The sequence below is a fragment of the Vipera ursinii genome, assembly GCF_947247035.1.
Source record: "Vipera ursinii genome assembly, chromosome: 11".
Taxonomy (NCBI): domain Eukaryota; kingdom Metazoa; phylum Chordata; class Lepidosauria; order Squamata; family Viperidae; genus Vipera; species Vipera ursinii.
In genome coordinates this window covers 12,928,708-12,955,155 of record NC_139524.1, presented here as the reverse complement: position 1 = coordinate 12,955,155, position 26,448 = coordinate 12,928,708, and the positions used below count along the sequence as shown (strand labels likewise).

The following is a 26,448-nucleotide window of genomic DNA, read 5'->3' as shown; positions in this document are numbered from 1 at the left end:
GAAGGGCCGCCACAAAGAACAGGGTGTCACACTATTCACCAAAGCACCAGAGGGCAGGACGAGAAACAATGGTTGGAAACTGACCAAAAAGAGAAGCAACCTGGAATTAAGGAGTAACTTCCTGACAGTGAGAACAATCAAACAGTGGAACAGCTTGCCACCAGAAATCGTGGGCCCTCCATCACTGGAGATTTTTAAGAAGAGGCTAGACAGTCACCTCTCTGAGATAGTATAGGTTCTCCTGCTTGAGCAGGGGGCTGGACTAGAAGACCTCCAAGATCCCTTCCAGCTCTATTCTATTCTAATCTTTGAGCCATCTAATTTACGAAAAGAAATGGTGCAAAGATAGAAAAGAAGGGAACAGATGTTAGATGTTCTCCTTTTCATGTCCCACTGAAAAATGAGAACGTGTGTGCTAATAAACCTCACGGACGTGTATGTCACTGAACTGCATTCTGTGTTAACTACGGCATAAAAATGTCCTTTTATAGAGAGATGACTCAGATTAGTTTTGCCTGTGTTCATTCATAAGTCTATTCCATTTCATTTCCACATTGATCTGTGAGCGTTTGTGGTTAAGTCAAAGGTCTGCATACTTTGATGATGAAGTCAGTAACATAATGTGTTTTAGGTACAATTTGGGATGTTTTTAAAAGCTCCAAAAATTCATCCCCAATTGCAGAGAATGGCAAGAATAACTGTTTTCTCAAACATATGTTAATTCAGGAAGTGGAAATTATATTGGTTTCCTTTGAAATGAAGATCAAATTGTCTTTGGTAGTCAACCCAATACTTTACAAAAGGATTTCTTAGAATCACCTTCCACAAGACATAGTGACATGCAAGAGATAGGAACGCTGCAAACCAACTCTCGTATTGTATTTTTTAAAAATGGAACGTTTGTAATATTCACAAAACCATCTTAGAGAAATCCCTAAATACAGCTAATGTTCCATAATTTGTAGCCATGGAATGCATCACTTTCCATGTTTATTAATTTTTTTTTTGCAGGATTGGGTTATTTTGTGCTCGACGAACTTTATTAAACAGTGAAATTACAAAGGGAGTTAGTAATGGATAAAGCAGGGACTCTGGAAAATAACGAACCATGTTTCTTCTAATTAGACCGGCAATGCGTATTCCAGAAGCTAGAGATAATTGCACTAAATGTGGAGTAGAGATATAATGGCAAAGAAAATAGCACATAAGAGCTCCTGTTAATCTTGGCAAATGTTCTAAAGTTAACCTGGGAAGTGTGTCACAGGCAGTGGACATTGGTTTGTAACATGAGGCCTCCCCCCAAACACATTGAACTCCGCATGAAATTAATGGGAATTGTACATGGACACTTAAAGCACAGAGGTAGCACAGTGTGAGTAATGCAGAGATGTAAAGGCCCCCCCAATCTGCTAAATGGTAAATAGTTTCCTATCCCCCTGCCCAGCCAGACTGGCTCCAGATAAACTCTGCTCATGGCAACTATTTTTCCCCTCAAATATTGTTTGATATGTGAGAATGATGGCCATGTTAGATTACAGTTGTGGGGTCTTTGGTGCTCTCTGAGCTTGGTGGTTTCCTGGCTGATGTTTCATGCAAGTGCGCCAGTGATGTGTCCTGGTTGGATAATGAAACCTCTGTAAGAAAACATCCAGGTTCAGAGAGCACCAAGGTCTCCAAAGTTCAACGTTAGCTACAAATATTCTCTTCTGTCAGAGGATTATAATTTCCAGAAGTGGTCGAGGCCGCTATCTATCACCATCTCTCTGTGGTATTTCCTGTGGACCGTCTTAGTTTGCTACCTGTCAGTTGAGATTTGAATCCACCCCTCAGATGCAACTGTTCAATGCCAACGTGAAATCCCAGATCCTCCTTGGCTCCACCAGCCCACCCATCTTAGCAGATGGCTCTTGGGGCATTCCTCTTCTGTTGACCAGGCAGGAAGAGGAGAGTCTGAGCAGAGACGGTCCCATAAGTCAACCAGCCCCAAACCTTGAAGGGCTTTGAAGGGGGCAACCAACACCTTGAATTGCAGCCAGTAGCTTATCTATAAAAGAGGTGAGAAGATTCCTTATTGCTGTGTGTGTGTGTGTGTGTGTGTGTGTGTGTGTGTGTGTGTGTGGTGTGTCCACGATGAAATCAGAGTTGTGGGTTAGACTGATGTGTGAATCAAGCCTTAATTTATATTCAGAGGAGAGCTCCTGAAAATCACTGGGACTTAAAACCTTTTCAGGATTCAACTGGCTTATTTCAATGTGTCAGGTTTGATTTAGTGAAAATGTAGGGTGTTATCTGAACTTTGCCAATGACCTTATCCCTGAGAAACCTGGTGCTTGAGAAAATAAAATGAATTTTTTTTTAAATAAACAAACATGATTTGCAGTGAAGGAAGACCTTAGGGCTCATCTTTACCCTTGGCTGCCCACATGGTTTCTCCAGCTTTCTATCTTTGCAGCACAAATATTTGTTTCTTTTCTGCTACGATATTAAGTTATGTTATCCAAAACCATGATTTTTCTCTGAAGATAGAATGAAGGACTACTTCTATCTATGTAATCTGGCTATTCATTGCTGAGCTCGCATTTTAAGCCTGTTAAAATGAATGTCGCTGCTGCTTACACGTTTTTCCCCCCAAAACGTGTGTCTTAAAAGACTCACTGTTAGTTTGAAATAGAGACAAGTAAAATATTAATAGGAACAACCTGAAGTCTGTTCTACTGCAGCAATGCTGTGCGTGGATTCATATTCTGCACTCATAGTTCATTATATTCAGCTGTATGAAGCCCTTTAAATGCAACCTTGTAGGTGTAGCAGATGGAAATCCTTGCAATATCCATATATTATTCAATAGCTGGGAGAAAAAAGGGACATTGATTTGCTCCCGAAGTATCTCTACAGTCCCTGTTTCATACTTGCACTATAGCGCTTAATATATTTCTAATTTTATTGAAGTACTATTATTCATAGAGTGTGCTAGCTATGGTTGAATATTTACTAAGAAATGTGTTTCCGTTCTTGGCTGCAAAGCTTGCTTTGTTCATTTTGGACCAGTTTGTATTTGGCACCCAAAAACCATGCTCCATCATTTTTTACACAATTACTGGAATTTATGCACATTAAGCAACACAGTAATGCTTAAAATACAATAGTGGCTAAAATTCTGACAGATCGCTGTAGTTGAAATTGCCCCCGAATTGATTTCCCTGTGTGGTATTTGAAAATTTTGTCACTTAGACACAGCCCTGATTGAACCCCAAAAATCTTTTTGCTTATCCTGGATAATCCCTAAACATAATCCATATGTTTAGTTGGCTATTGGACAGTTTAAGAGATTATCTACACTTTGCTATAAGTAATGGGCATTGCCTTCCCTTGAAACATCATATTTTTATTTTTGCTTCTGTCCTTCTAAGTTGCTCAAGAAAAAAACAACACAGTTATTTCCCCCCCCCCCAAATATTAGTAGTTCTGGATTACTTTCATACTGTTGTTTCCCCCCCCCCCAACATTCAAGGTAACTGCTTCCAAGTAATAAAACCATTCCAGATGATAGACCACCAACAGTGGACATGAGTAAGATTATGGGACAAATATGGTCATCTCCTTGGTTTTTTTCTTCACTAAGATCTGGGACAGCTTCTCCCAGCTTGATACCATCCAGCTGTGTTAGATTTCAGCTCCCATCATCCCTGATTCTTAGTCACTTTGGCTCTGGGGACTAAAAGATTTGGAAGATGAAAGGCTGAATGAATGTACAATTTATTTCTTTTTTGAAAAGAAACAGCAACGAATGAGAAGTCCCGAGTAGGGTGGAGAAAGGTCCTGTAGCAAGACAAGTGAGAACGCTCACTCACTTTCCAAGTTTGGTCCTTCGTGTTATTTTCTTCCTATCTCTGCAGATAAGCAGTTTCCTGGCAGTTGACAGCTCTGATTATCTGTATGGGAAAGTTGGATGGGGAGCACCCATTTCATGGGGAAGGTGCACAGATTCCCGAGTTCTTCCCACAGTTTTTTAATGCATTACATCAAAACTGTATTACTGTATGGGCCAAGAAGCGTTTCTCCCCAGTTGCCTTTTCTCTGTCTTTCATTTTCGGATCCATCCTTCATTCCCTTCTCTCTTTTTTTTTTCCCCTCAGGACTTTCTCCAGTTTTTCAATAATAAAATCAACTGACCATTGTTTTCCTTAGTTTTATCTCCGGCATCTTTCTTCTACCCTTCACATCTGACCCATTTTTTTTCTTTACGATTTATCTCCTTAATTCTTCAAAGTCAGCTTTCAGCTTTTGGGACAAATCCCATTTCATATCTAGCTTTCTGCTGCTCCTTGACTCTCGTTCACTTTGTCTTTGAAGCTTTCCTAGCCCTTCTTGCAAAGGCGACCAGGCATCCCATTTGGGACTTTGTACCCCCTCATTGGGACGCGGTGGCTCAGTGGGTTAGGACGCTGAGCTTGTCAATCAGATGGTCTGCAGTTTGGTGGGTCAAATCCCGAGTGCTGCGTAGCAGAGTGAGCGCCTGTTACTCGTCCCAGCTTCTGCCAACCTAGCAGTTCGAAAGCACATAAAAAAAATGCAAGTAGAAAAATAGGGACCACTGCGGTGGGAAGGTAACAGCGTTCTGTGCGCCTTTGGCATCTAGTCATGCCGGCCACATGACCACGGAGACATCCTGGGACAAGCGCTGGCTCTTCGGCTTTGAAATGGAGATGAGCACCGGCCCCTAGAGTCGGAAACGACTAGCACGCATGTGCGGGGGGAACCTTTACCCCCTCATACCTTTGCAACCCTTTCAATTTAAAAGACCTAAGCATCAGAGACTGGATGAAAAGTATCGGGCAACTTTAAGGATCAAAAAAGGGGTGGGAAGTTTAGCATTTCACTTATGAAAACTTACAGGTTATCCTTGACTTACACTTGAGCCCCAAATTAGTTAAATGAGTTTTGCCCCGTTTTACGACCTCTCTTGCCACAGTTGCTAAGTGCATCACTCTAGTTGTTAAGTTAGTAACACAGTTGTTAAGTGAATCTGGCTTCCCCATTGATTTTGCTTGTCGGGTTAGGTCGACAAAGGGCATCACGTGACCCTGGGACATTTCAGCCATCATAAATATGAGTCAGTTGCCACAGGGGCTGCGGGGTGGGTGGGTGGGAAAGGTGTTGCAACAGTTGTAATTGTGAAAAACAGTCATAAGTCATTTTTTTTCAGCGTCATTGTAACTTTGGTCAGTAAATGAACCGTTTGCATCAAAAGAGCCACTAACAGTCAATGTAGAATGTTTAATAACAGAAAGTGTCAGCATATGCAGATCTATTCTCATTGAATGTAGATGTGTTATTGTGTTCGGCTGAGTTTACTTCTAAATAAGTTTGTGTAGAATTGCAACTTTAGCCTGTGATATTGTGTACAGTAAGTATTTAAAACTGTGGAATTGTTTTCCAATTAAATATACATAGGCATTCTGTGCAAATCTTTCATTTTAAGATGACAGCAATGGAGAGAATCCAGCTTACATTAAGCCTTTAGAAGCACTATTGATTTTATTCTCATTTTTGTTGATGATTTATATCCCGTCTTCGAACTAAAAAGAATGCAAAGCAATTTAAAAAGATGCATTGGTAGGATTTTTGTTAGACAACGGAAGGGTGTGCTACTTTTCAAGTTAGGATTGTTGTTGTTGTTGTTGTTGTTGCTTTGCCTGATTCTTAATCTGGAGTATGTAAAATGGAAGTAATTTTTAAGTGGTTCTTCCTGCCTCCTAATGCGGTTTTTGTTTTGTTTTGTTTTAAAATCTGCTTACCGTATTTGCTTTACACTATGACAAAAATGTTAAAAACGATATGGACAGATGAATAGAAAAGATTAGTTTTTTAATCAGTTGCAATGTGGTTTTGATTTGTTGGCAGTGCTGGTGGAATACGAGGGCCAGAAAAAATTGTGCTTCTAAGTCAGTCTTATGTCATAGGCACTGTAACATAAATCAAGCCCTGATGTTTTTTCTTGAAAAAATCAGAGCTTGCTCTTTCTTTCTTTCTTTCTTTCTTTCTTTCTTTCTTTCTTTCTTTCTTTCTTTCTTTCTTTCTTTCTTTCTTTCTTTCTTCTTTCTTTCTTTCTTTCTTTCTTTCTTTCTTTCTTTCTTTCTTTCTTTCTTTCTCTCTCCCTCCCTCCCTCCCTCCCTCCCTCCCTGGATTTTAACTGTAGCACTGTTGTGAACTTGAGGGATATGATCCAACCGTGGTCCGAATCAGGACTCTTTTTGGAGAAAGGCATTATGATTCTCACAATATGAAATTCTGCTCTTAAACCTGTCCCAAAGTTGAAAAAATGCAACCCATTTAAAAAAATGGATCAGGAAAGGATATTATGTCAATAATGCATAATAATACATGGCCCACCAAATCTTCCTCTACAGATAAACTCTGGCTGGCCACTTCAGAGGCCCTTCACAATTGGTGCAGCACTTATCTTGGTCATTTTTGTGTGTGCGTGTGAGAAGTACTGAAGTGCTTCCATGGTGAAACGATTTGCTGGTGATAGCACCGTTGCTTGGAAGATGCCCAGTTGGGAGCCCTTTTCATGCCCCCATGAAGTTGCCCACCCAAGTGGTACCCATTAATCTTCTTGCTTTCAAACTGCTGGATCAGCAGGAGCTGGAGCCTGTGACAGGAGCTCACCCCACCACCACCAGCAACTGGTCTCAAATGCAAGCCTACTCAGTGTTCTAACCTCGTGAGCCCCCGTGCTTCTCCATCTTGGTCACGTATAACTATGTTTTTTCTTGATAGATGCATCAAAAGTGAAAGACACATGTTGCCAAATAACCTCAGGGCATGCTCCAAGAGAGCCCTGATGGAGCTGAGATCCTCAGCAGGCGTTCCATTACATGTTTGAAAATTTGTGTCTGCTCCCTGTAGGATACAGGAGTTTTTGGGGAAGATGCGTTATTGTAACCGCAGCAAATGCAGTTACTGAATAAAGGGTGAAAGCAGCTCTAAGTCTGTTCTCATTTCAAATATTATGTAAGGACCCTGTCACTTTTAATCATTTTTCCTGCATAGTTAGTGGAATTAAAAGAAAAAACCCTTTGCAGAAAAACTAGGCTTCTGATGTTACAGTTTGTTTTGGCTCTAAAGAGAGATCTTAGGATATAAAATTCATTATCTATTTTTTTTCTGGAATAGTCTTAGTCTGGCAAGAAATTGATTTTTGCTTTCTGGCAAGGAATTGATTTTCGCTTTCTGTTTTGACTAGCAAAGGAAAATGTTGGTGGCCATAGAGAAAAAAAACAAACAAAACACCACCCTTTATTCTTGTACTGATTCCATAACGACGTTTTCTGTTCTGAGTTTGGTGGAGAATAACACAGGGCATGTGTTGTATACCACATCAGCCTTTTAGTGGAGACAAGATAGAAAGTTTAAATAGGGCTTCTTCCATTCCTTCTTTGAGCTGGGAATGTGGTGGAATCAGCTGGGTGATTTTATGCTGGCGTTCTTTCCTAATGTTGTAGAAATTTAATTAAACAGTTGTGAATGAACAGTGGCTTGAACTGCTTGTTGGAAGTAAGAGTGAAGGAAGGGAAAAACAGATTAATACTGTTAACACTGACCTGCTGTTTGGAATTTTCTTTTGGGGGGGTGGGGGTGGGGGGAATGCACACTATATTATAGTGCTAAATTAAGAGCTGAATGTAAGTGTTTCTTATATTCTAGGAAGAAGTCTTTGGAAATCATTCTTGCGTACGGTCACTCATGCGCTCGTGACCTCTCGTTTAGACTACTGCAACGCTCTCTACATGGGGCTGCCCTTGAAGACCACTCGGAGGCTCCAACTGGTACAGAATGCAGCCGCAAGAGTCGTGTTGGGAGTCTCCCGATACTCCCATGTTACACCCCTGCTCTGCGAGCTGCATTGGCTCCCAGTTGTCTTCCGGGTGAGATTCAAGGTGCTGGTAATGACCTACAAAGCCCTACATGGCATGGGTCCGGAATACCTCAGGGAGCACCTGCGGCCGGCATCAACTTCCCTCTGCCCAGTACGCTCCCACAGAGAGGGTCTCCTCAGGGTACCACCGGTCAAAGAATGCCGACTGGTGGCCCCCAGGGGAAGGGCGTTCTCTGTGGGCGCACCGGATTTATGGAACCATCTTCCGGTTGAGTTCCGGATGGCGCCCGACCTCCGCTCCTTCCGGCGTGATCTAAAGACGTATCTCTTTGAACAAGCTGGCCTGGCCTGATGGGAGGGGGTTGTGTTTTTATTATTTTTAAATGTGTTTTAATCTATTTAAGAGTTCTGGGCACTTGTTTAATCTTTTTTAATTTTTGTATTCTGTCTTTTTAACATGTATTGCCCTGTTCACCGCTCTGAGTCCTTCGGGAGAAGGGCAGTATACAAATAAAATAAATAAATAAATAAATAAATAATATATATTTTTCCTTGCCTTGCCTTGCCTTGCCTTGTTCTTTATACCTTTTTGCACCTCTGTTTCCATCTGTCTTTTTCCTCATTGTCTTTCTTCCAGACTGCTAGTTGATATTTGGCAGAGTTCGGGGGCAAATGCTTAGAACCTTGGATGACCATGTACATATTTCAATAATTTAATAAACTTAATAAACAAATATTTCAGAAGCACACCTTCACGAGAGCATTTGAAATAATAAAATCCTGAAAGAAATTTAATTGATGGACGGGCATAACAATGTGAGCATGTGGCAGTCCTTAAGTTTGGAAATCTGATTAGTCTCTTAGGGTAGCCTTTAAAGTGACAGTGTCAGTCTCGTGGCAAATGACCCCAATATCGCGTTAATACAGTGTGGGATTTCTTGTAACAAATTATTAGGCTAAAACCACCTTTTTCTCTCCAGCTTTCTAATTTGATTTGCTTTTTGCTGCAGGCGAGCACACATTAAGGTCATTCTACGTTTAAACAGGCCACATGGATTTTAGAAAATTGAAAACACTTGGAACATCTTTTTCTGAATTCATCGGTTAGGGCTGATCTCTTGACTCTTGAGACTAAAACATATCTTTCTTAAATTAGATTGAATACTTCATACCTGACACATGCTTAAATTAGAAAAAGGCCTTTAAACCTTTATTCTATAATGCGAATGGCTCATCCTAGATAGCCATAGGTGAAGACAGAATCCTGATTCTTCTGTGCGATTTCTAGAACTTGAGTTACGACTGCAGGTTCTGTACAGGCAGTCCTTGACGCAGAACAGTTCATGTAGTGTCTGTTCAAACTTACCATGGCTTTGAAAAAAGTGACTTCACACTTATGATCATTGCAGCATCCCCATGATCATGTAATCAAAATTCAGATGGTTGGCAACTGACTCATATTTATGACGGGCTGCAATGTGTGATTTCCTGTTGTGATCTTCTGACAAGTTCAATGGGGAGGCCAGATCCACTTAACAACAACAATTCATTAACTTAACAACTGTAGTGTTTCACTTAACAATCTGGGATGCTACACATCCTCTCCATGACCTGTTTTCCTTGTTACCTTCTGGGAGGAGGGGGCTCTGTGGTGCCCGAAACAGAACATCCAGATTCAGTCACAGTTTCATTCCATACAGTATCAACATCGTGAACTCTCAATCTTCCTCCTTCCATTATATATTCAAGATGGACAGTAATTAATATTTATATGTTACTTATATGTAAGGGTGTAGGTCTATACACATGTTGTATATAAAGGTAAAGGTAAAGGCTCCCCCGCACATGCGTGCTAGTCGTTTCCAAATCTAGGGGCCGGTGCTCATCTCCGTTTCAAAGCCGAAGAGCCAGCGTTTGTCCGAGGACGTCTCCATGGTCATGTGGCCGGCATGACTAGACGCCAAAGGCACATGGAACGCTGTTCCCTTCCCACCGTGGTGGTCCCTATTTTTCTACTTGCATTTTTACATGCTTTCGAGCTGCTAGGTTGGCAGAAGCTGGGACGAGTAACAGGCGCTCACTCTGCTACGCGGCACTCGGGATTCGACCCGCCAAACTGCCGACCTTCTGATCGACAAGCTCAGCGTCCTAACCCACTGAGCCACTGTGTCTCTATGTTTTATATAGTATGTTTTAAATGTGTGCTATGTATGCGTTATGTACACATTGAGAGCAAGCAACTAAATTTCATTTTTAATGTGTGCCAAAGGGCCAGTAAAAGGACCCAGATTGTTGGGGGCAATAAGCTGACTTTGTAATAATGCCGCCTGAGATGGGGCCGAAAGCCCTAATAAGCAGGCATATACATAGAATGAAGGCTATTGCTAAGCACATTGGTTTGTGCTTAAATTGTAAGCCGCCCTGAGTCTTCGGAGAAGGGCGGGATATAAATGGGATTAAAATTTTAAAAAAATTATTTTTTTTTTAAAATGACAATAAAGCTTCTCTTCTCTTCTCTTCTCTTCTCTTCTCTTCTCTTCTCTTCTCTTCTCTTCTCTTCTCTTCTCTTCTCTTCTCTTCTCTTCTCTTCTCTTCTTCTCTCCTCTCCCCTGCCCTCCCCTCACCTTGGTAAAAAAAAAGTTGTAAAATGGGGCAAAACTCATTTAGAAATGTTTCAGTTATCAACAAAAAAATTGGGCTTAATAGTGGTCGTACCCATATGTTCTCATGGTTAGGGCAAATAAAGAATAAAGCTAGGCATTTGGTTAGAAACAATTTTCAACCTACAAAACTTGAGATTATTTGCACATTCAAGTTTCATACCAGGCTTCCATTGTCTTTGGGTCCATGAGCAGGTGATGTCTTCCAAAAATAGTTTTCCCAAAATGATTGTACCAAATCACCCCCCCATGGGTTCAGAGGCCATGCAGCTTTGAGAATTAAGTGACTTGAACCAGGGAATTACACCTCTTACACCATATTGGTAAATATAGAGATGGTCCTTGATTAGTCATCTAATTCTTAAATGAAACGTGTTGAGCAAATTTTCAAAAGCGTTCGTGGCCAGAACATACAAATTCCTATTATTGGATGAGAGGACTATAATTCAGTGATCAGTTATGTTTTGTGCGTGTCGGGTACAAGATTTGATCCCCGGGATCTTCCTGTTTTAAAAAAGCATAAATTAACAGTGGGAAAGAGCTTTTTCTAAGAGCCTGGAAATTGCCACTAGTCATGGTGTAAAGTTGTTGTTGTTGTTAGTTGCGAAGTCGTGTCCGACCCATCGCGACCCCATGGACCACGTTCCTCCAGGCCTTCCTGTCCTCTACCATCTTCTGGAGTCCATTTAGGCTCATGCCTACTGCTTCAGTGACTCCATCCAGCCACCTCATTCTCTGTCGTCCCCTTCTATTGCCCATAACCTTTCCCAGCATGAGGCTCTTCTCCAGTGAGTCCTTCCTTCTCATTAGGTGGCCAAAGTATTTGAGTTTTAGCTTCAGGATCTGGCCTTCTAAAGAGCAGTCAGGGTTGATCTCCTCTAGGACTGACCGGTTTGATCGCCTTGCAGTCCAATTGTAATCCATGAAGGGGATGGTGTAAAGTAGGGGTCCCCAACTCCCTGTCTGTGGACCGGCACCTGGCCCAGGCATGCTAGAAACTGGGCCATGCAAACAAGCAAAACCCCATCCATGGGATGCAGGCAGCACATGAAACCAGGCCCCCTCTGATCTGTGGAAAATCTTCTGTCCGTGGAATCGGTCCCTGGTGCCCAAAAGGTTGGGGGACGCTGATGTGAAGGCAAAAGTTTCTGTGTCAGTCGTGTCTGATTCTAGGGCACAGTGCTCACCTCTGTCGTTGGGCCAAGGATGAAGAATGTCATGGTGTACGCCATGTTAAACTGAACGAATAAATAGGATTTAATAATGTGGCTTTCTATGAGTCTAAGTAGCAATTGCCCTAAGTCTACTTTGGTTGTTAAGGCACTGCATTCTTGCTACAGAAATGGAATTCTGATTTTAACTTTGTGGGCTGTCGACAAAGAGTTTGCCAATGACTAGAGCAATTGCCTAAATGTTTCCCTTCTTTCTGAACTTCAGAGTAGACGTGCTACTTTAAAAGAGATGATGCTACAGGTCCCTTTTGGCTTTTTTAAGTGAAGGAAGAGGATGATATGGGATATAGACCCGATAGTGTTGAGTTGGAAAGAGGGTTTTCTCACCCATCAGTGAAACCAGCCAAGGAGCATCTTTTTAGAGAACAGAGCAAAGCCTTGGTGAAGTAGGAGATGATTTACAGGATGACCGTTTTTCAGCACATGTGTGTATCTTAGAATGAAGAGTAGAAATCCCATTGACTGTAGCACTGAGAGGATAATACGCAACTGTGTGTTACGATTAAAACTCCATTAAAGCCCCCCCTTTTTTGCTGCCTCTTTGCTGGAACTTGCTGACATTTGAGGCTATTCGTCACCTTAGATGATTGGATGCATTGGGCCTCCTTTTTTCCATGAAACACAGTGGAAGGCTGTGAAAGCTGCCAAAGGAACAGGGGAGCCAGTTGATCTTTGCCAAATAGATAGCTCCAGTGTCTCTCCAGTTAACAGCAAGGCAGCTAAAAATACAAGTTGAAAGCCATAAAACTCTTTTTTTCAAGCTCCCCGAAAACATCAAAAATGCCAGGGTGGTGTTTACTTAATTTGAAAAATCTGTGCCTAAGTTGAGGGATGCCAACTTGCAGGACGGAGAACAAGCAACGAGCTAGAATTTAGTGTGTTATGATTCAATTAAAAATTAACATATATTTTCTTGACAACACGGCTCACGGTGTTTTTAAAAAAGAAGTATTGAACGAAGTATTGAACATTTTCTGTATTTCTTACCATTCTGGAGGAGGAGGAGAAGGAAAAAAAAAGACACCATTAGTTCTGACATCTGTTTTTAACACATTCCCACACATTTTTGGATGGCTGCCTGGTCCGAGCTGAAAAGTGACGAAGGGATCATGCAAAGATGGCCTAGAGGTCCGTTCCCAGCTGGTACAGCATCTGGAATGTGGTATATTGTGGATAGATTTGGAGCTATAGTTTAATATGGTTGGTATTCAAGTGGTGGGACTGCAAGGGAAGAAAAGATCGGGACTGACATTTTGCTTGCATAGTCGGCGATGATGAAATGTTCAAAATATCACTGGCTGTCTTTCCTTACTGTGTGGTGGGGTCCATCTGTGTGCTACATCGCTTACCAATTTGGAATTTTATACGGTAGACAGTGAAGTCATTTTTGTAACAGGTACAATTACTTATCTTTCTCAGAAGCTTTGGCCATGTGTTCATTTGTCTTTTCTCTGTGTATGAGGGTGTCTGTCTTTCCCTGCCTCCCCTAAGGAGGGACTAGAACTCATAATCTCCTGGTTTTTAGCCTGGTGCCTTAACCTCTAGTCTAGACCAAACCGACTCTCTTTATAATTTTCTTTTCCCTTTTTTTTTTTTGTTTGATTAAAACAAACAAACAAACAAAGAAGATGGAGCCAAGCTCTTCTCCAAAGCACCTGAAAGCAGGACAAGAAGCCATGGATGGAAACTAGTCAAGGAGAGAAGCAGCCTAGAACTAAGGAGAAACTTCCTGACAGTTAGAACAACTAACCAGTGGAACAACCTTCCTCCAGAAGTGGTGAATGCTCCAACACTGGAGGTTTTTAAGAAGAGACTGGACAGCCATTTGTCTGAAATGGTATAGGGTTTCCTGCCTTAGCAGGGGGTTGGACTAGATGACCTCCAAGGTCCCTTCCAACTTCTTCTTCTTCTTCTCCTTCTCCTTCTCCTTCTCCTTCTCCTTCTCCTTCTCCTTCTCCTTCTCCTTCTCCTTCTCCTTCTCCTTCTTCTTCTTCTTCTTCTTCTTCTTCTTCTTCCTCCTCCTCCTCCTCCTCCTCCTCCTCCTCCTCCTCCTCCTCTTCTTCTTCTTCTTCTTCTTCTTCTTCTTCTTCTTCTTCTTCTTCTTCTTCTTCTTCTTCTTCTTCTTCTTATTATTATTATTATTATTATTATTATTATTATTATTATTATTATTTCTTTGTAGTCCAATGACATGTTTTGCTTCTCCCTTATATTTTTATAATATTTAAATCCCTCAGCAGTACAATGTTGAAAAGTGAATATTCACAAGGTGTTTCCCCCCCCGCCCCATCTCTCTGAAACATTACTCCAGATACTCACTATGGCTCTTCCTTCAACGGTATCAGTTTAGCATTTTACCTCTTTGGCAATTTTCCACCTACATCTAAATTAAATTTGATCACACTGCAGTCACTGTTTCCAGTCAGTTCAGCTGTATTTGCATCTTGCCCTTGGCTCTGAGCACTGTTCATTTATTTATTTATTTTACAATATTTATAGGCCATCCCGTTCCTCTTAGATTCTGGCTGGGATACAGCAAACTCAAAAGACAAGATGCAGAAACCCAGGGCAAAGAGTTTAAACAGATTTATCAATAATCAAATGAGCATTATAAGCCCCCAGTAAATTAAATTGGGGAAGTAGGAGCCGAATGCATACTGAAACAAAATGGCTTTAACCTACATATACTTCTGAGATGAGCATATCCCATAAAATGGGTACCACCATTGGAAAAATGTGTTTATCTCCTCTCTAAGTCCAAAGATGAGTTCTCTTCTAGTGTATTTTATGACTGCCTGTTCTAGATCAGCATGGATCTAGAATGAATGCTAGGTAACATTCATTAATGTTCAGTTTTTAAATTCTCAAGTGCTTGAAATCCTGTTTGCAAAGAAGCATCTTGTATTTCCTTTCTCCCTCAAAAAAAGAATGAAATTCTTTACTATTTCTCCTGGCCATATTCAGTAGACAAATCTCAACATGGGCAACTTTAGATATTATTCTGTTAAATTTATACCATTCATGGTATCTTTCTTTTTCTTGATTCCCACCCACCCCCAAATTTGGTAGCGTAACTTTTCATTTGATGGGGGGTTTTTTTTCTTGTAATTGTACCAAGTACGGGGAAAGATGCTAAGTGAGTACTTGATATGACTTTTGTGTAAGGATTACTGGATGGGAGAATTTGCATCGTGTTAGATGCAAATGAGAGTATTGTTTTATATTTATTCTACGTCATTTCCTTATCAGTCTGCAGGTTTTAAAATATAATGAAAATAGGAAGTTTTTTTTAATATTCTCAGTAGAAATGGTGTAAAAAAATTCACTTAGCTTGCAAATATGCTTATCCCAAATGAATAGCGGGGTCAAAGGGTAAGTAGAGGAGAATGCTTAAGCTCATTAAACCAAAACAATTATTTCCACTGTTTCTTCTAACTGCATACATTTTGTAGCCTTTTGTTCAAGTATTTTGCACATATTTATTAATGCTGTGTCCTTTCATGGCTACGTACCAGCAGCTCCAGTTACCCAATTAAAGCAGTTTCCTTTCTTTGCCAGAAAAATGTTTTCTTGAAATGACTTTCACTTCTTGGGGTACTTGAAGTGGAGAGCTTTAGGAATAACAACACGTCTGTGTAAACGAAAACATTATTTTAAGGAACAACATTAGGTCAACTGGCTACCAGACTTTATATACAGAGTTCTTGGAATGACTGACGTATTTGCAGATTGCATTTAGATAGCTTGCAAAATATAAACTTAGAAATACTATATCCAGTTGCTGGAAAAAAAACACCCCAAGAGTAGACAAATAAAGGAATTATTTTGTTCTTGTTTTATAACAGAATAACAGAGTTGGAAAGGACCTTGGAGGTCATCTAGCCAAACCCCCTGCTCAGGCAGGAAACCCTATACTATTTTAGACAAATGGCTGTCCAATCTCTTCTAAAAAAACTTCCAGTGTTGGAGCATTCACAACTTCTGGAGGCAGGTTGTTCCACTGGTTAATTGTTCTAACTGTCAGGAAGTTTCTCCTTAGTTCTAGGTTGCTTCTCTCTTTGACTAGTTTCCATCCGTTGCTTCTTGTCCTGCCTTCTGGTGCTTTGGAGAATAGCTTGACTCCCTGTTTTCCTTGTGGCAGCTCTTCAAATATTAGAATGCTGCTATCATGTCACATTTAATTAGACATACCTGTTTTTTTGTATGTTTTAGCCTCCGGTCCCCTAATCATCTTCGTTGCTCTTCTCTGCACTCTTTCTAGAGTCTCAATATCTTTTTTACAGTCTGGTGACCAAAAGTGGATGCAGTATTCCAAGTGTGGTCTTACCAAGGCATTGTATAGTGATACTAGCACTTCATGTTGTCTTGATTCTATTTCTCTGTTAATGCAGCCTAGAACTGTTAGATGTTTTTGTGCCAGCCCATGGCAGTTCCCCAAATAGGTCATCAGATGGGAGCAAAGAGGCTTCTTTGCTCCCACTTGTGGGTCAGGGGTCCCCGGCCCCTGCAGCCCCATTGGCGAGAGTGTTTTATGGTTAGGGAGGGGCTGAGACCCCCCACAAATACCTCTGCTCGGGGGCTGCTCTTTGTTCGTTCTTTCTTTCTCTCTTGCATGCATTCTGTCTCTATCATACAGGCATGGATGCCTCCATGCCATATAGCTCTTTCTATATAATCTATCGATGAATAAAGCTTCATAATGATTGCATCTCTGCATCCTGTCTCTTTTACTTGGAAGCACCTTAACGATCCATCGATCTCTTGTGAGTTCATCTCACAAGAACTGTGTTGGCTTTTAAAAAACCCTTACAAGTCCCCTCAAGGTGTCTAAATCTAACCCCTCTTGAATTCTGTCGAGTCTAATCTAGTGGTACTTAATGCTGACCATTAGTTGACTAGATTCTTGTGCCTAAGCATGAGCAATAAATCAGCTGAACTGGAAATTAACATTGGTCCTAATGTTTCATGCCTGACAGATTGGCCCAAATTCACCCAACCGGCTTTCATGGCTAAGGTGAGAAATAGAACACATCCTCACCTGGTTTCTAGCCTGCAATAGTAACCACCACTGCCTTTTCTAAATTTGCTTTTAATGTTCATATCCAGGTAGCCTAAAGATGGAATCTAGTCTTGAATTCTAGCCATTGGGATAAAATAGGAAAGCTTCTTTTCTTTTTTTTTGCAGCGATAGTGTGGCAGAAACACAAGAGATGAAATAAGATTTGTTAGTGAGTCCTTGAAAAAGACAAGACAAAATCCAGAGTGTCAGTAGACGTTAGTAGAAGGCCTCCGCTCTCTTGAAGATGAAATCATTCGAAATTTCACTGTATATTTATTAAAACATGAATAACCATTAAAGCTCTGTTCAGATAAGGGCTTGCCAATCTTAAAATAGATGGCTGGAACCTTGGCCTGTAACTGCATTTTTCTTTTCCCTCCGTGATGTTACTCAAGAAATATGCATCTTGTCAATGCACATAAGCACGCACAGCCAGACCGGTAAAGCAGTTGTGTATACAGTCCTTCAGTGCTTGCTCAAGCACTTCTCTCTAAAACAACCTTGGCAACTTTACAATGTGTGGACTTCAACTCCCAGAATTCTCTAGCCAGCCTGGTTAGAGTTGCCAAGGCTGGGAAACATTGCTCTAAAAGAATCAAAAAAGGGGACAAAACTGTTTTTGCAGTTCCTCATTAAGGAACCAGTTACAAGTTTCATTAAAATGGTGCTAGGCTGTCTAGTTTTTTTCTGGAAGGCAGAGTCTGCAGATTTTGCCTTGAAATTCGATTAAGAATTGGCAAAGGAGAGAGACATCATGACTTCTGAAAAGTACCCACTTGGTCCACTATCCTTTGTTGAAGCAGGCAGAGGCTAAAAAAAAAGGTGGGGGGATTGTAGTTTTGTGAGGTTCTTAATGCACTCCAAGTCGATGTTGGTTGTGTCACACTTAGCGACCATTGCAGCATCCCCATGGTCAAGTGATCAAAATTCGGAGGCTTGGCAACTGACTCACATTTACGACCGTTGCAGTGTCCCGGGGTCATATGACACTGCAACGGTCATAAATGTGAATCAGTTGCCCAAGCATCCGAATGTAAATCACATGACTACGGGGATGCCACAATGGTCGTAAGTGTGAAAAACGGTCACAAGTCCCTTCTTTTCAGTGCCGTAATAACTTCAAACAGTCACTCAATGGAACTGCTGTAAGTTGAAGACTGCCTGTATTACTGTTATTTTACATGGCAGTCTTGTAAAGGGCCGGTTGTTAGTTAAAAGAGCTTCTGTTTTGGATGGATCAAGGTAAATATTTGTAGCAGTGAATTCCAAAACAATAAAAATTTGGGAAAGGAAGGCAGGTCCATCTCATAACCTGCCTTTATTACTCCAGATAAATTTTTAAGCAGAAAAACAAATCCAAGCATTATCTTCCAGGCATTGGAAAGTTTTAAAGTATACCTAACCCCCGTTTGATTCCCAAAGTTGATATCAGGCGATTCTTTTATCCTTGATTAGGCCAGCAATTAATTTTTTCTAGTTCCGCTTATTTTAACTATTTGTTTCTTTGTGTTAGCTAATGTAGCGTTGCTTCATCTGGGCTGAGATTTCGCTACGGCCAATTAAACCCTTACGTGACACCTGAAGAGTGGAATTAATAGTCGATTCAGCAATTAGGAAAAGGGAGAGAGAGAGAAAAAAAGAAAGAAAGAAATGAATTGCTCTATGTGATTTCTCACCCCTTGATTTCTGGAAGAATTGTGGAGATTGGAGATGTCAGTGAAATAGAGGCCTGCTTCTCTTGGCTTCTGAAGTTCCCGTCAGAAACACGGTGCCAGGCAGCAGGCCAAGAGGCTTGGCAGACTCCCATTTCCCACTGGCTGGTTAAGCGAGACACAACCCACACCCAAACCCTTTTGTGTAGGGATGGAGACGGTGCCCCACAAGGCATTAGGCATCGTTGGCAAAAGAAAGGAAAAGAGGAGGCAGCCTACGGCTAAGGACTGAAAGAGAATCCAGGATTCAAGAACAATAGAAAAAGAAAGAATAATAGAAAGCATGAAAAAAGAACTGGGCTGTGGATTCCATAAATTTCTTCTCAGCATTTACTTGTTTAGACACCACCATACCCGTCCTTTCCCCTTGCCTCCCTCTTTCTGGCCCTTCCTCCCTCTCTCCCTCTTTCTATCCCTTCCTTCCTTCCATTCAATCCTCCCTCCCTCCCTCCCGTCCATCCTTCCGCTCTCCCATTTCCCTCTCTCCCTCCCTCCCTCCCTCCCTCCCTCCTTCCTTCCTTCCTCCCTCCCTCCCTCCCTCCTTCCTTCCTTCCTTCCTCCCTCCCCCCTCCCTCCCTCCCTCCCTCCCTCCTTCCTTCCTTCCTTCCTTCCTTCCTTCCTTCCTTCCTTCCTTCCTTCCTTCCTTCCTTCCTTCAGAGCCAAAAGGAAAGTATGAAGCCATATGTGGACATAGATTAAAAACAAGGATGGTTTTACAAGTGTGGAAAGTTACATAGAATGTATTTTTTTATTTAATTATCAAATTTAGAGACACGTGGTATATGTGCAATATGTATGTATGTATGTATGTATGTATGTATGTATGTATGTACAGTATGTATGTATTAATCCTGGCCAAGTGAAGGAGCTATGAGGGGTACTTTTACATGGCTACATGGATACAACTGCTGAATTCCTGGAAAATTTCATAACGAATTACGATAAATTGGCCACTGATTTTAAAACAAACAACACAAATCTGTTATTTTATGGAACTTCTTAGAATTTTGGACAATTCATTCAACAGATGTCAGATATTGGAAAGAAAGGGCCCCTTGACAGTTATATTATAATTAAAAGTTTACAGCTCTTTGTTCCTGCCCCTGAAGCTTTTGTGCTAATCATTCAGTTTGGTTTAAGTGTATCCAAATTGGAAAACTATTCCTTGTGTAACCTTGCTTGCATCTCTTTTTCTCTTTGACTTGGAAAAAAATTGATTGTTGATTTCTTGAGGCAAGTTTTTGTTCTCTGTAAAGAACAGCTTGCTTATCTATCCACAATATCGAATTTTGTTTTAATTATATAATAACAATTACAATAATAGTGCATTTACTCTGGTGCTGAGGTGGCCAATCTCATTTTATCTATCAATCTGTCTATCATCTCCTTCCCTCTTATCTATCTGTCTGTCTGTCTGTCTGTCTGCCTGCCTGCCTGCCTGCCTGCCTACCTACCTACCTACCTACCTACCTACCTACCTACCTATCTATCTATCTATCTATCTATCTATCTATCTATCTATCTATCTATCTATCTATCTATCTATCATCTCTATATCATTTATCTATATCATCTATCTATCTATCTATCTATCTATCTATCTACCTACCTACCTACCTACCTATCTATCTATCTATCTATCTATCTATCTATCTATCTATCTAGTTTGTCTATCTCTATCTCTGAGAAAGCATCTCAGATATAACGCTCCTCACTTCTCATGAAATAGAAAGATGGTGGTGGTGGGAGCACCCTCAGACATCTCTTACTACAACCTCCTAATAAAAATAGTACCAGCTTGTGTGTTTTGAGTTTTCAGGTTTGGTCTACCTCCAAAGGCTGACCAGTAGCCATCCAGATGTTTGCAGCCCAGATCAAGGTACCAGGACTAGATTCAGCTCCACAGCTCAGATACTAATGGAAATCTCTCTGTGAAACTATAGATTTTTTTTCCCCCATCTTGTCTTGCAATTCGGAGGTGTGGTACGTGGAAAGGGAAGGGCCATATCTCCTATTCTGCCTGATCCTTTCTTCCTTAACTCTTAGACCTACAGAGCATAACTATCTTTGCAGGAACCTGGGAGCAGGGTGATATTTTCAGCACCAACAACCCTCCTGCCAGCGTGGCCTTTGGCCAACACAGTCCTAAGAGTGTTTACTTAAAGGGTCCAATAATTTCACCGAGCCTTCTTTTCTCTCGCAAGTATGTAGTGAGGACTGTAGGACCAAATCTTATCTCAGCCTCCTTGTCCTCCACCATGGTCTTTCCAACAGGAGTTGTTCTCCTGCTATGACATATTTCTTTTTTTCAGTACGTAGATAAGGGCCAATTGTTTTGAAGGACTTCCAGTTCCCAAAAATCTAATTTGCCATAGATGATGATCAAAGTTCTCATTTGTGCCGTCAGGCTTTTCTTCATAACCATCTGACTAAATCAGTTTCCACACTGTTGACTTAAACTCCAGCCAGTTCAAATAATTCATCCCATGGGAAAAGGAGTTTAAAGTAGTTTGAGCTGGCCTATCGTTTACTAGCAAAATAATATTTGATTTACTAGCTGTCAGCTTTCATCAAATCTGTGTATTATATTTGACTGTACTGTGAAGCCAAATTCAAATAAAGAGCAAGGGAATGGGTGAAATCAGCAAAGAGCATAGCTTAACTTGAATTGGCTCACAGTTAGGAATTAAATCAATAATCAGCTATAACAAGTACAGAGAAGAGCAATATTTTGTTAAGAGACTGCTGGGGGATTACTCTGTAATTAGCTTTTAAAAATGTTTTTGTTGGTTTAGACCCATGTTTTTCTGGTTGTTGATATCTGGGGCCCACTGTTCTTTCAGATTAAGGCAAAAGATACCACTCCTTGAATTAAAAAAAAATACCGATAAAAAAAGATGTGTCTATGCAATTGATGAGAACAAGAAGGCCATTGGTTGGACCACAACTTACTGACTTATTATATTAATTAAATAAACATGGGATATTGAATATATGGCAGGGGTTGGATTCCTAAATTAATTAAATTAATTCTTTTAAACTTAACTGTTATATATTTATTTATTAGATTGATATGGCTGTCCAGTTTGCATGCTTCATCAGATCTTGTGAAATAATTCAGTTTCATGAAATTTGGGTGTTTCTGTACAAGGCTTGCAAAACTTCAGGTGAGGGATGACATTGTGTGAGAACACAGAGACAAAAATAATAATAGAGAATACCTTTCCTTCACCAACTCATCAGACCATCAAGAAGCTGCCCCATACCTAGAGATTTCCCACTTTCCCCAAAGGGTAAGGAGGGATTCAGAACTTTGGAGAAGGTTGAAGATTCAGAACTTCATTGAGCCAATGGCACAGTGGTTAGAATGCAGTGTTGCAGACTAATTCTGCCGACTGCCAGCAGTTCGGTTTTCACTAGCTCAAAGTTGATCCATCCTTCCATCCTTCTGAGGTTGGTAAAATGAGGGCCCAGATTGTTGGGGGCATTATGCTGACTCTGTAAACTGCTTAGAATGGGCTGTAAAGCACTATGAAGCGGTATATAAGTCTAAGTGCTAAATGCTGTTGCTATTGGAGGCTAACTCTGCCTACTGCCAGGAGTTCAATGCTGACTCAGCCTTCCATTCTTCTGAGGTTGGTAAAATGAGGACCCAGATTGTTGGGGGCAATAGACTGACTCTGTAAACCACTGAGAAAGGGCTGTAAAGCACTGTGAAGCAGTATATAAGTCCTAAGTGCTATTGCTATTTCAGAGTTTTGGAACTAGTTTGGGCATGATGACATCACCTAATCCTTCTTCATCTTTGGTAGCTGTTTTAGGAACAATGAGGCAATAAGAACTAATGCCTGAGTTAGCCTTTAGTCTCCATCCTTTTGTCTTTATTTTCATATCCTTTAAAATTATAAGCCTGTCTGGTTATTAATTCTATGTAAGCTGCTGTGCGCATTCTCTTCCAACACGAGGCAATAGCAATAACAATAATAATAAAAGTTGGAAGGTACCTTGGAGGTCATCTAGTCCAACCCCCTGCTCAGGCAGGAAACCCTATACCATTTCAGACAAATGGCCGTCCAGTCTCTTCTTAAAAACTTCCAGTGTTGGAGCATTCACAGCTTCTGGAGGCAGGTTGTTCCACTGGTTAATTGTTCTAGCTGTCAGGAAGTGTCTCCTTAGTTCCAGGTTGCTTCTCTCTTTGGTTAGTTTCCAGCTGTTGCTTCTTGTCCTGCCTTCAAGTGCTTTGGAGAACAGCTTGACTCCCTCTTCTTTGGGGCGGCCCCTGAGATATTGGAACCCTGCTCTCCTGTCACCCCTCGTCCTTCTCTTCATTGAGAAGACATTTGAGGAACTTTTGCTAGATTCAGCAAGAAAAAGTCATATTCTTGGGGAAGGAGATATTCATCTTCCTCTCTGTCTTGCAAGATCCATGACTGTGTAGGCATCCTACCTGTGGGAGTTGATCTCCCTGCCATGAAAAGCCACCTAAGGATTTTCAAAATAAGCAGCTTTTCTGGATTCCTGAATTACTTCTCTTTCTCTTGTGCTTCCAGACTTCAAGAATCACCCAGCCAAGTGAAGATAAAGAAGGTGGTTGGGATGCCTGGGGAACTTGGAGTGATTGCTCGCGGACCTGTGGAGGAGGTGCCTCCTATTCACTGCGGCGATGTTTAAATGGCAGGTTGGTCATTCAAATTCCAGATCATAAAGTTGGATGCAGGAGTCTCTCAGCACTAGAAATTTGGGTGGCTTGCCTTAAATGTATCACCACGAGGGAACAATTGAAATGCAAGCAAGTAAGAACTTTTAAAACATCAGAATAGGATGCCAAGGGCTTAATGTGGAAATCTACCAATAGGTAGGTGGGTCACTGGGTTTTCAGAAGGTATAACAGAATAACAGTGTTGGAAGGGATTTTGGAGTTCTTCTAGTCCAACCCCCTGCTCAGGCAGGAAACCTTATACCCGTGGTGGCAAACCTATGGCACGCGTGCCACACACAGCACACAGAGCCCTCTCTGTCGGCACGCACACCATTGCCCCAGTCCTAGGCCTTCATCTGGGTTTTATAAAACCTTTTCGATTTAGGCTTCCGCCGCCATGTGCAAAAAAAAATAAAGTTCAGTCAATCAATCAATTTCAACTTCTCGCGGGGAAAAAAAAGATCTCGCAAAGTTGGAATTGATTGGTTGAACTTTTTAGTCCCACCTAGTCTGCCGTTACCAGTGCAGCCACGCCCACCCAATGGGCCACACCCACCCAATGGGCCACGCCCACCCAGCACCCGAAGATACATAAGTGGGTTTTGGGTTGCAGTTTGGGCACTCGGTCTCTAAAAGGTTCGCCATCACTGCCCTATACCATGGTTGTCCAGTCTCTTCTTAAAAACTTCCAGTGTTGGAGCATTCACAACTTCTGGAGGTAGGGTGTTCCACTGGTTAATTGTTCTCACTGTCAGGAAATTTTTCCTTAGTTCTAGGTTGCTTCTCTCCTTGATGAGTTTCCATCCGTTACTTCTTGTCCTGTCTTCATAAGGTGCTTTGGAGAATAGCTTGACTCCCTCTTCTTTGGGGCAGCCCCTGAGATACTGGAACACTGCTATCCTGTCACTCCTCGTCCTTCTCTTCATTAAACCTGACATACCCAATTCCAGCAACTGTTCTTTATATGTTTTAGCATCCATCATCTTTGTTCCATTCAGTGGTAGAGAGAGATGAGGTGACTTCACCCTTTCTTCCTGCTCTTTTTATTTCTTGTTCACAGGCTCCCAACCCATTGCCCACTTGGGCTTTCTGTGCTGATCTCTGCATTGAATAAGTTGAATATCTGCTGGTAAATAGTGTTCTCTGATACCTAGCAGGCTTCTGCTAGTGAGTCCTGTGCAATCTGGTGCACTGTGTTTCAGAATTCGCTTAATAGGTTGAGATTGTTCCACAGCTGTAAAATCATTAGGAGAAAATATTAACTTCCTTCGTGGGACTGTTATGTTAAGCCATCATCCTCTTAAACACAATTAAATGTGAGATGTGTATACTGTATATGTGTGTGCGTGAGCATGTATCAAATGTAATAATTTTACAGCCTTCACTTTCAGGGAGACTTCTTTATAATAACTTCACTCAAGCTTTATTTTTCTTGTCTTTCAGAAACTGTGAAGGCAGAAATATCCGTTATAAAACCTGCAGCAATCATGTAAGTCTGATCCCTAATTTTGTTTGACTGTTCTTGCTTTCCCAGATCAAACAGCTTTCAAGTTCTGGCAACTTGCCTTCTTTTGTGAAACTAAAAGAAGGGGGAAAACAGGGGAGGATCAGAGTCCAGAATATTTATTTTCCCTCCGAACAGTGAGATTAACTGTTCAGAAGTGAAATACTTGTGCAATGTATAGGAAAAATACAGCTCTTCGGATGCTAAGTTAGTAGCAAAGTATTAGCTTTAATTTTGAGGGAGATTTGAAGTGGATTGATTTAAATGGATTGATTCAAATTTAGAAATTTACAGGGAGTTGAATTGGATGACAATATATAGATACATAGAATCGTAAAGTTGGAAGAGACTTGGAAATGTTCTAGTCCAGGGCTTTTCAACCAGTGGTACGGGTACCACCTGTGGTACATTAGCACCTGGCAGATGGTATGCGACCATCCTAGAAAAATGGTAGCGGGGGAGGGGAATGAACTGAATTGGTGGCAGTACCGCACAAGCCTGAGCGAGAGATGGCTGGAGCTGCAGGGCTGTCAGGGATCAATGGAAGCGCCAGAATCAGTGCCAGGATCCAGCTGGAGCTCGGCGCTGATCCTGGCGCTTCTGCTGAGCCTAGAAGAAGCACCTATCAGCTGGAATGTTGCACTATCTCCAGGGTCTTGTGATTTACATTCCGATGCTTGGCAACTGATTCATATTTATGACGGTCACAGTGTCCCAGGGTCATGTGAAGTGACCAAAACCTGCTGCAACCACCCAGCAGACGGGGGGGAATAAAAACCAAACACCCTCCACCCCATCCCCGCTGCCAATCCTCAACAGAAATGCTCACAACCATGAAAACCTCGGACAGGAGGAAGAGCGCCACCGGGCAGGCAGGCAGGTGTCTTGCTCGGCTATGGCTTGGGGGGCACTTTTTTCAGTGCCATTGTAACTTCGAACAGTCACTAACCAAACTGTTATAAGTCGAGGATTATCTGTACTTCATCACTTTTTTCCTTTTTGGGGAGGGAGGTCATCAAGGTTTTGAGACCTTGCTAAGCGACTGGTGGTACTCGGATGTTGCCATATCCTAAAAGTGGTACAATTTATTTTTATTTTTTATTTTAATTCCATTTATATCCCGCCCTTCTCCGAAGACTCAGGGTGGCTTACAAGCTTAGCAGTAGCCTTCATTCTATGTATATGCCTGCTTATTAGGGCTTTCATACACCCCCCAAGCGGCATTATTACAAAGTCAGCTTATTGCCCCCAACAATCCGGGTCCTCATTTTACCTACCTGGGAAGGATGGAAGGCTGAGTCAACCTTGAGCCTGGTGGGACTCGAACCTGCACTAATTGCAGGCAGCTGGTGTTACTTAAGGAGGCATTAGCCCACTGCTCCACCAAGGCTCTGCTTATGAGCTCTAGTCAAGAAAGACATTGTGACTTAATTTTTTATTTATTTTATTTTATTTTAATCCCATTTATATCCCGCCCTTCTCCGAAGACTCAGGGCGGCTTACAAGCTTAGCAGTAGCCTTCATTCTAGGTATATGATGAGTGAAAAGGTTGAAAAGCCCTGTTCTAGTCCAACCCCTTGCCCAACGCAGGAATCCTTCTACATCCTGGGCAAACAAATGTCCAATCTTTTCTTGAAAACCTGGAAGAAGGAAGGACTATATTGATACTTATCATGGAAGTAAGCGACCACTATAAGCTT

General features: G+C 41.5%; 1 protein-coding gene and 1 long non-coding RNA gene across 3 annotated transcripts in view; one reads left to right on the top strand and one right to left on the bottom strand.

The window, feature by feature from the left end:
* The window catches only part of LOC310645575, a 590,514-nt gene that overhangs the window by 243,200 nt on the left and 320,866 nt on the right, over window positions 1–26,448 (bottom strand). The window lies entirely within an intron of this gene.
* ADAMTSL3 (ADAMTS like 3) overlaps window positions 1–26,448 on the top strand; it is a 156,484-nt gene that overhangs the window by 45,745 nt on the left and 84,291 nt on the right. Inside the window, exons 4-5 of the mRNA XM_083371306.1 lie at window positions 23,096–23,223; window positions 24,688–24,733. Of these exons, the coding sequence (XP_083227432.1) occupies window positions 23,096–23,223; window positions 24,688–24,733 (174 nt within the window). The remainder of the gene's footprint in view (window positions 1–23,095; window positions 23,224–24,687; window positions 24,734–26,448) is intronic.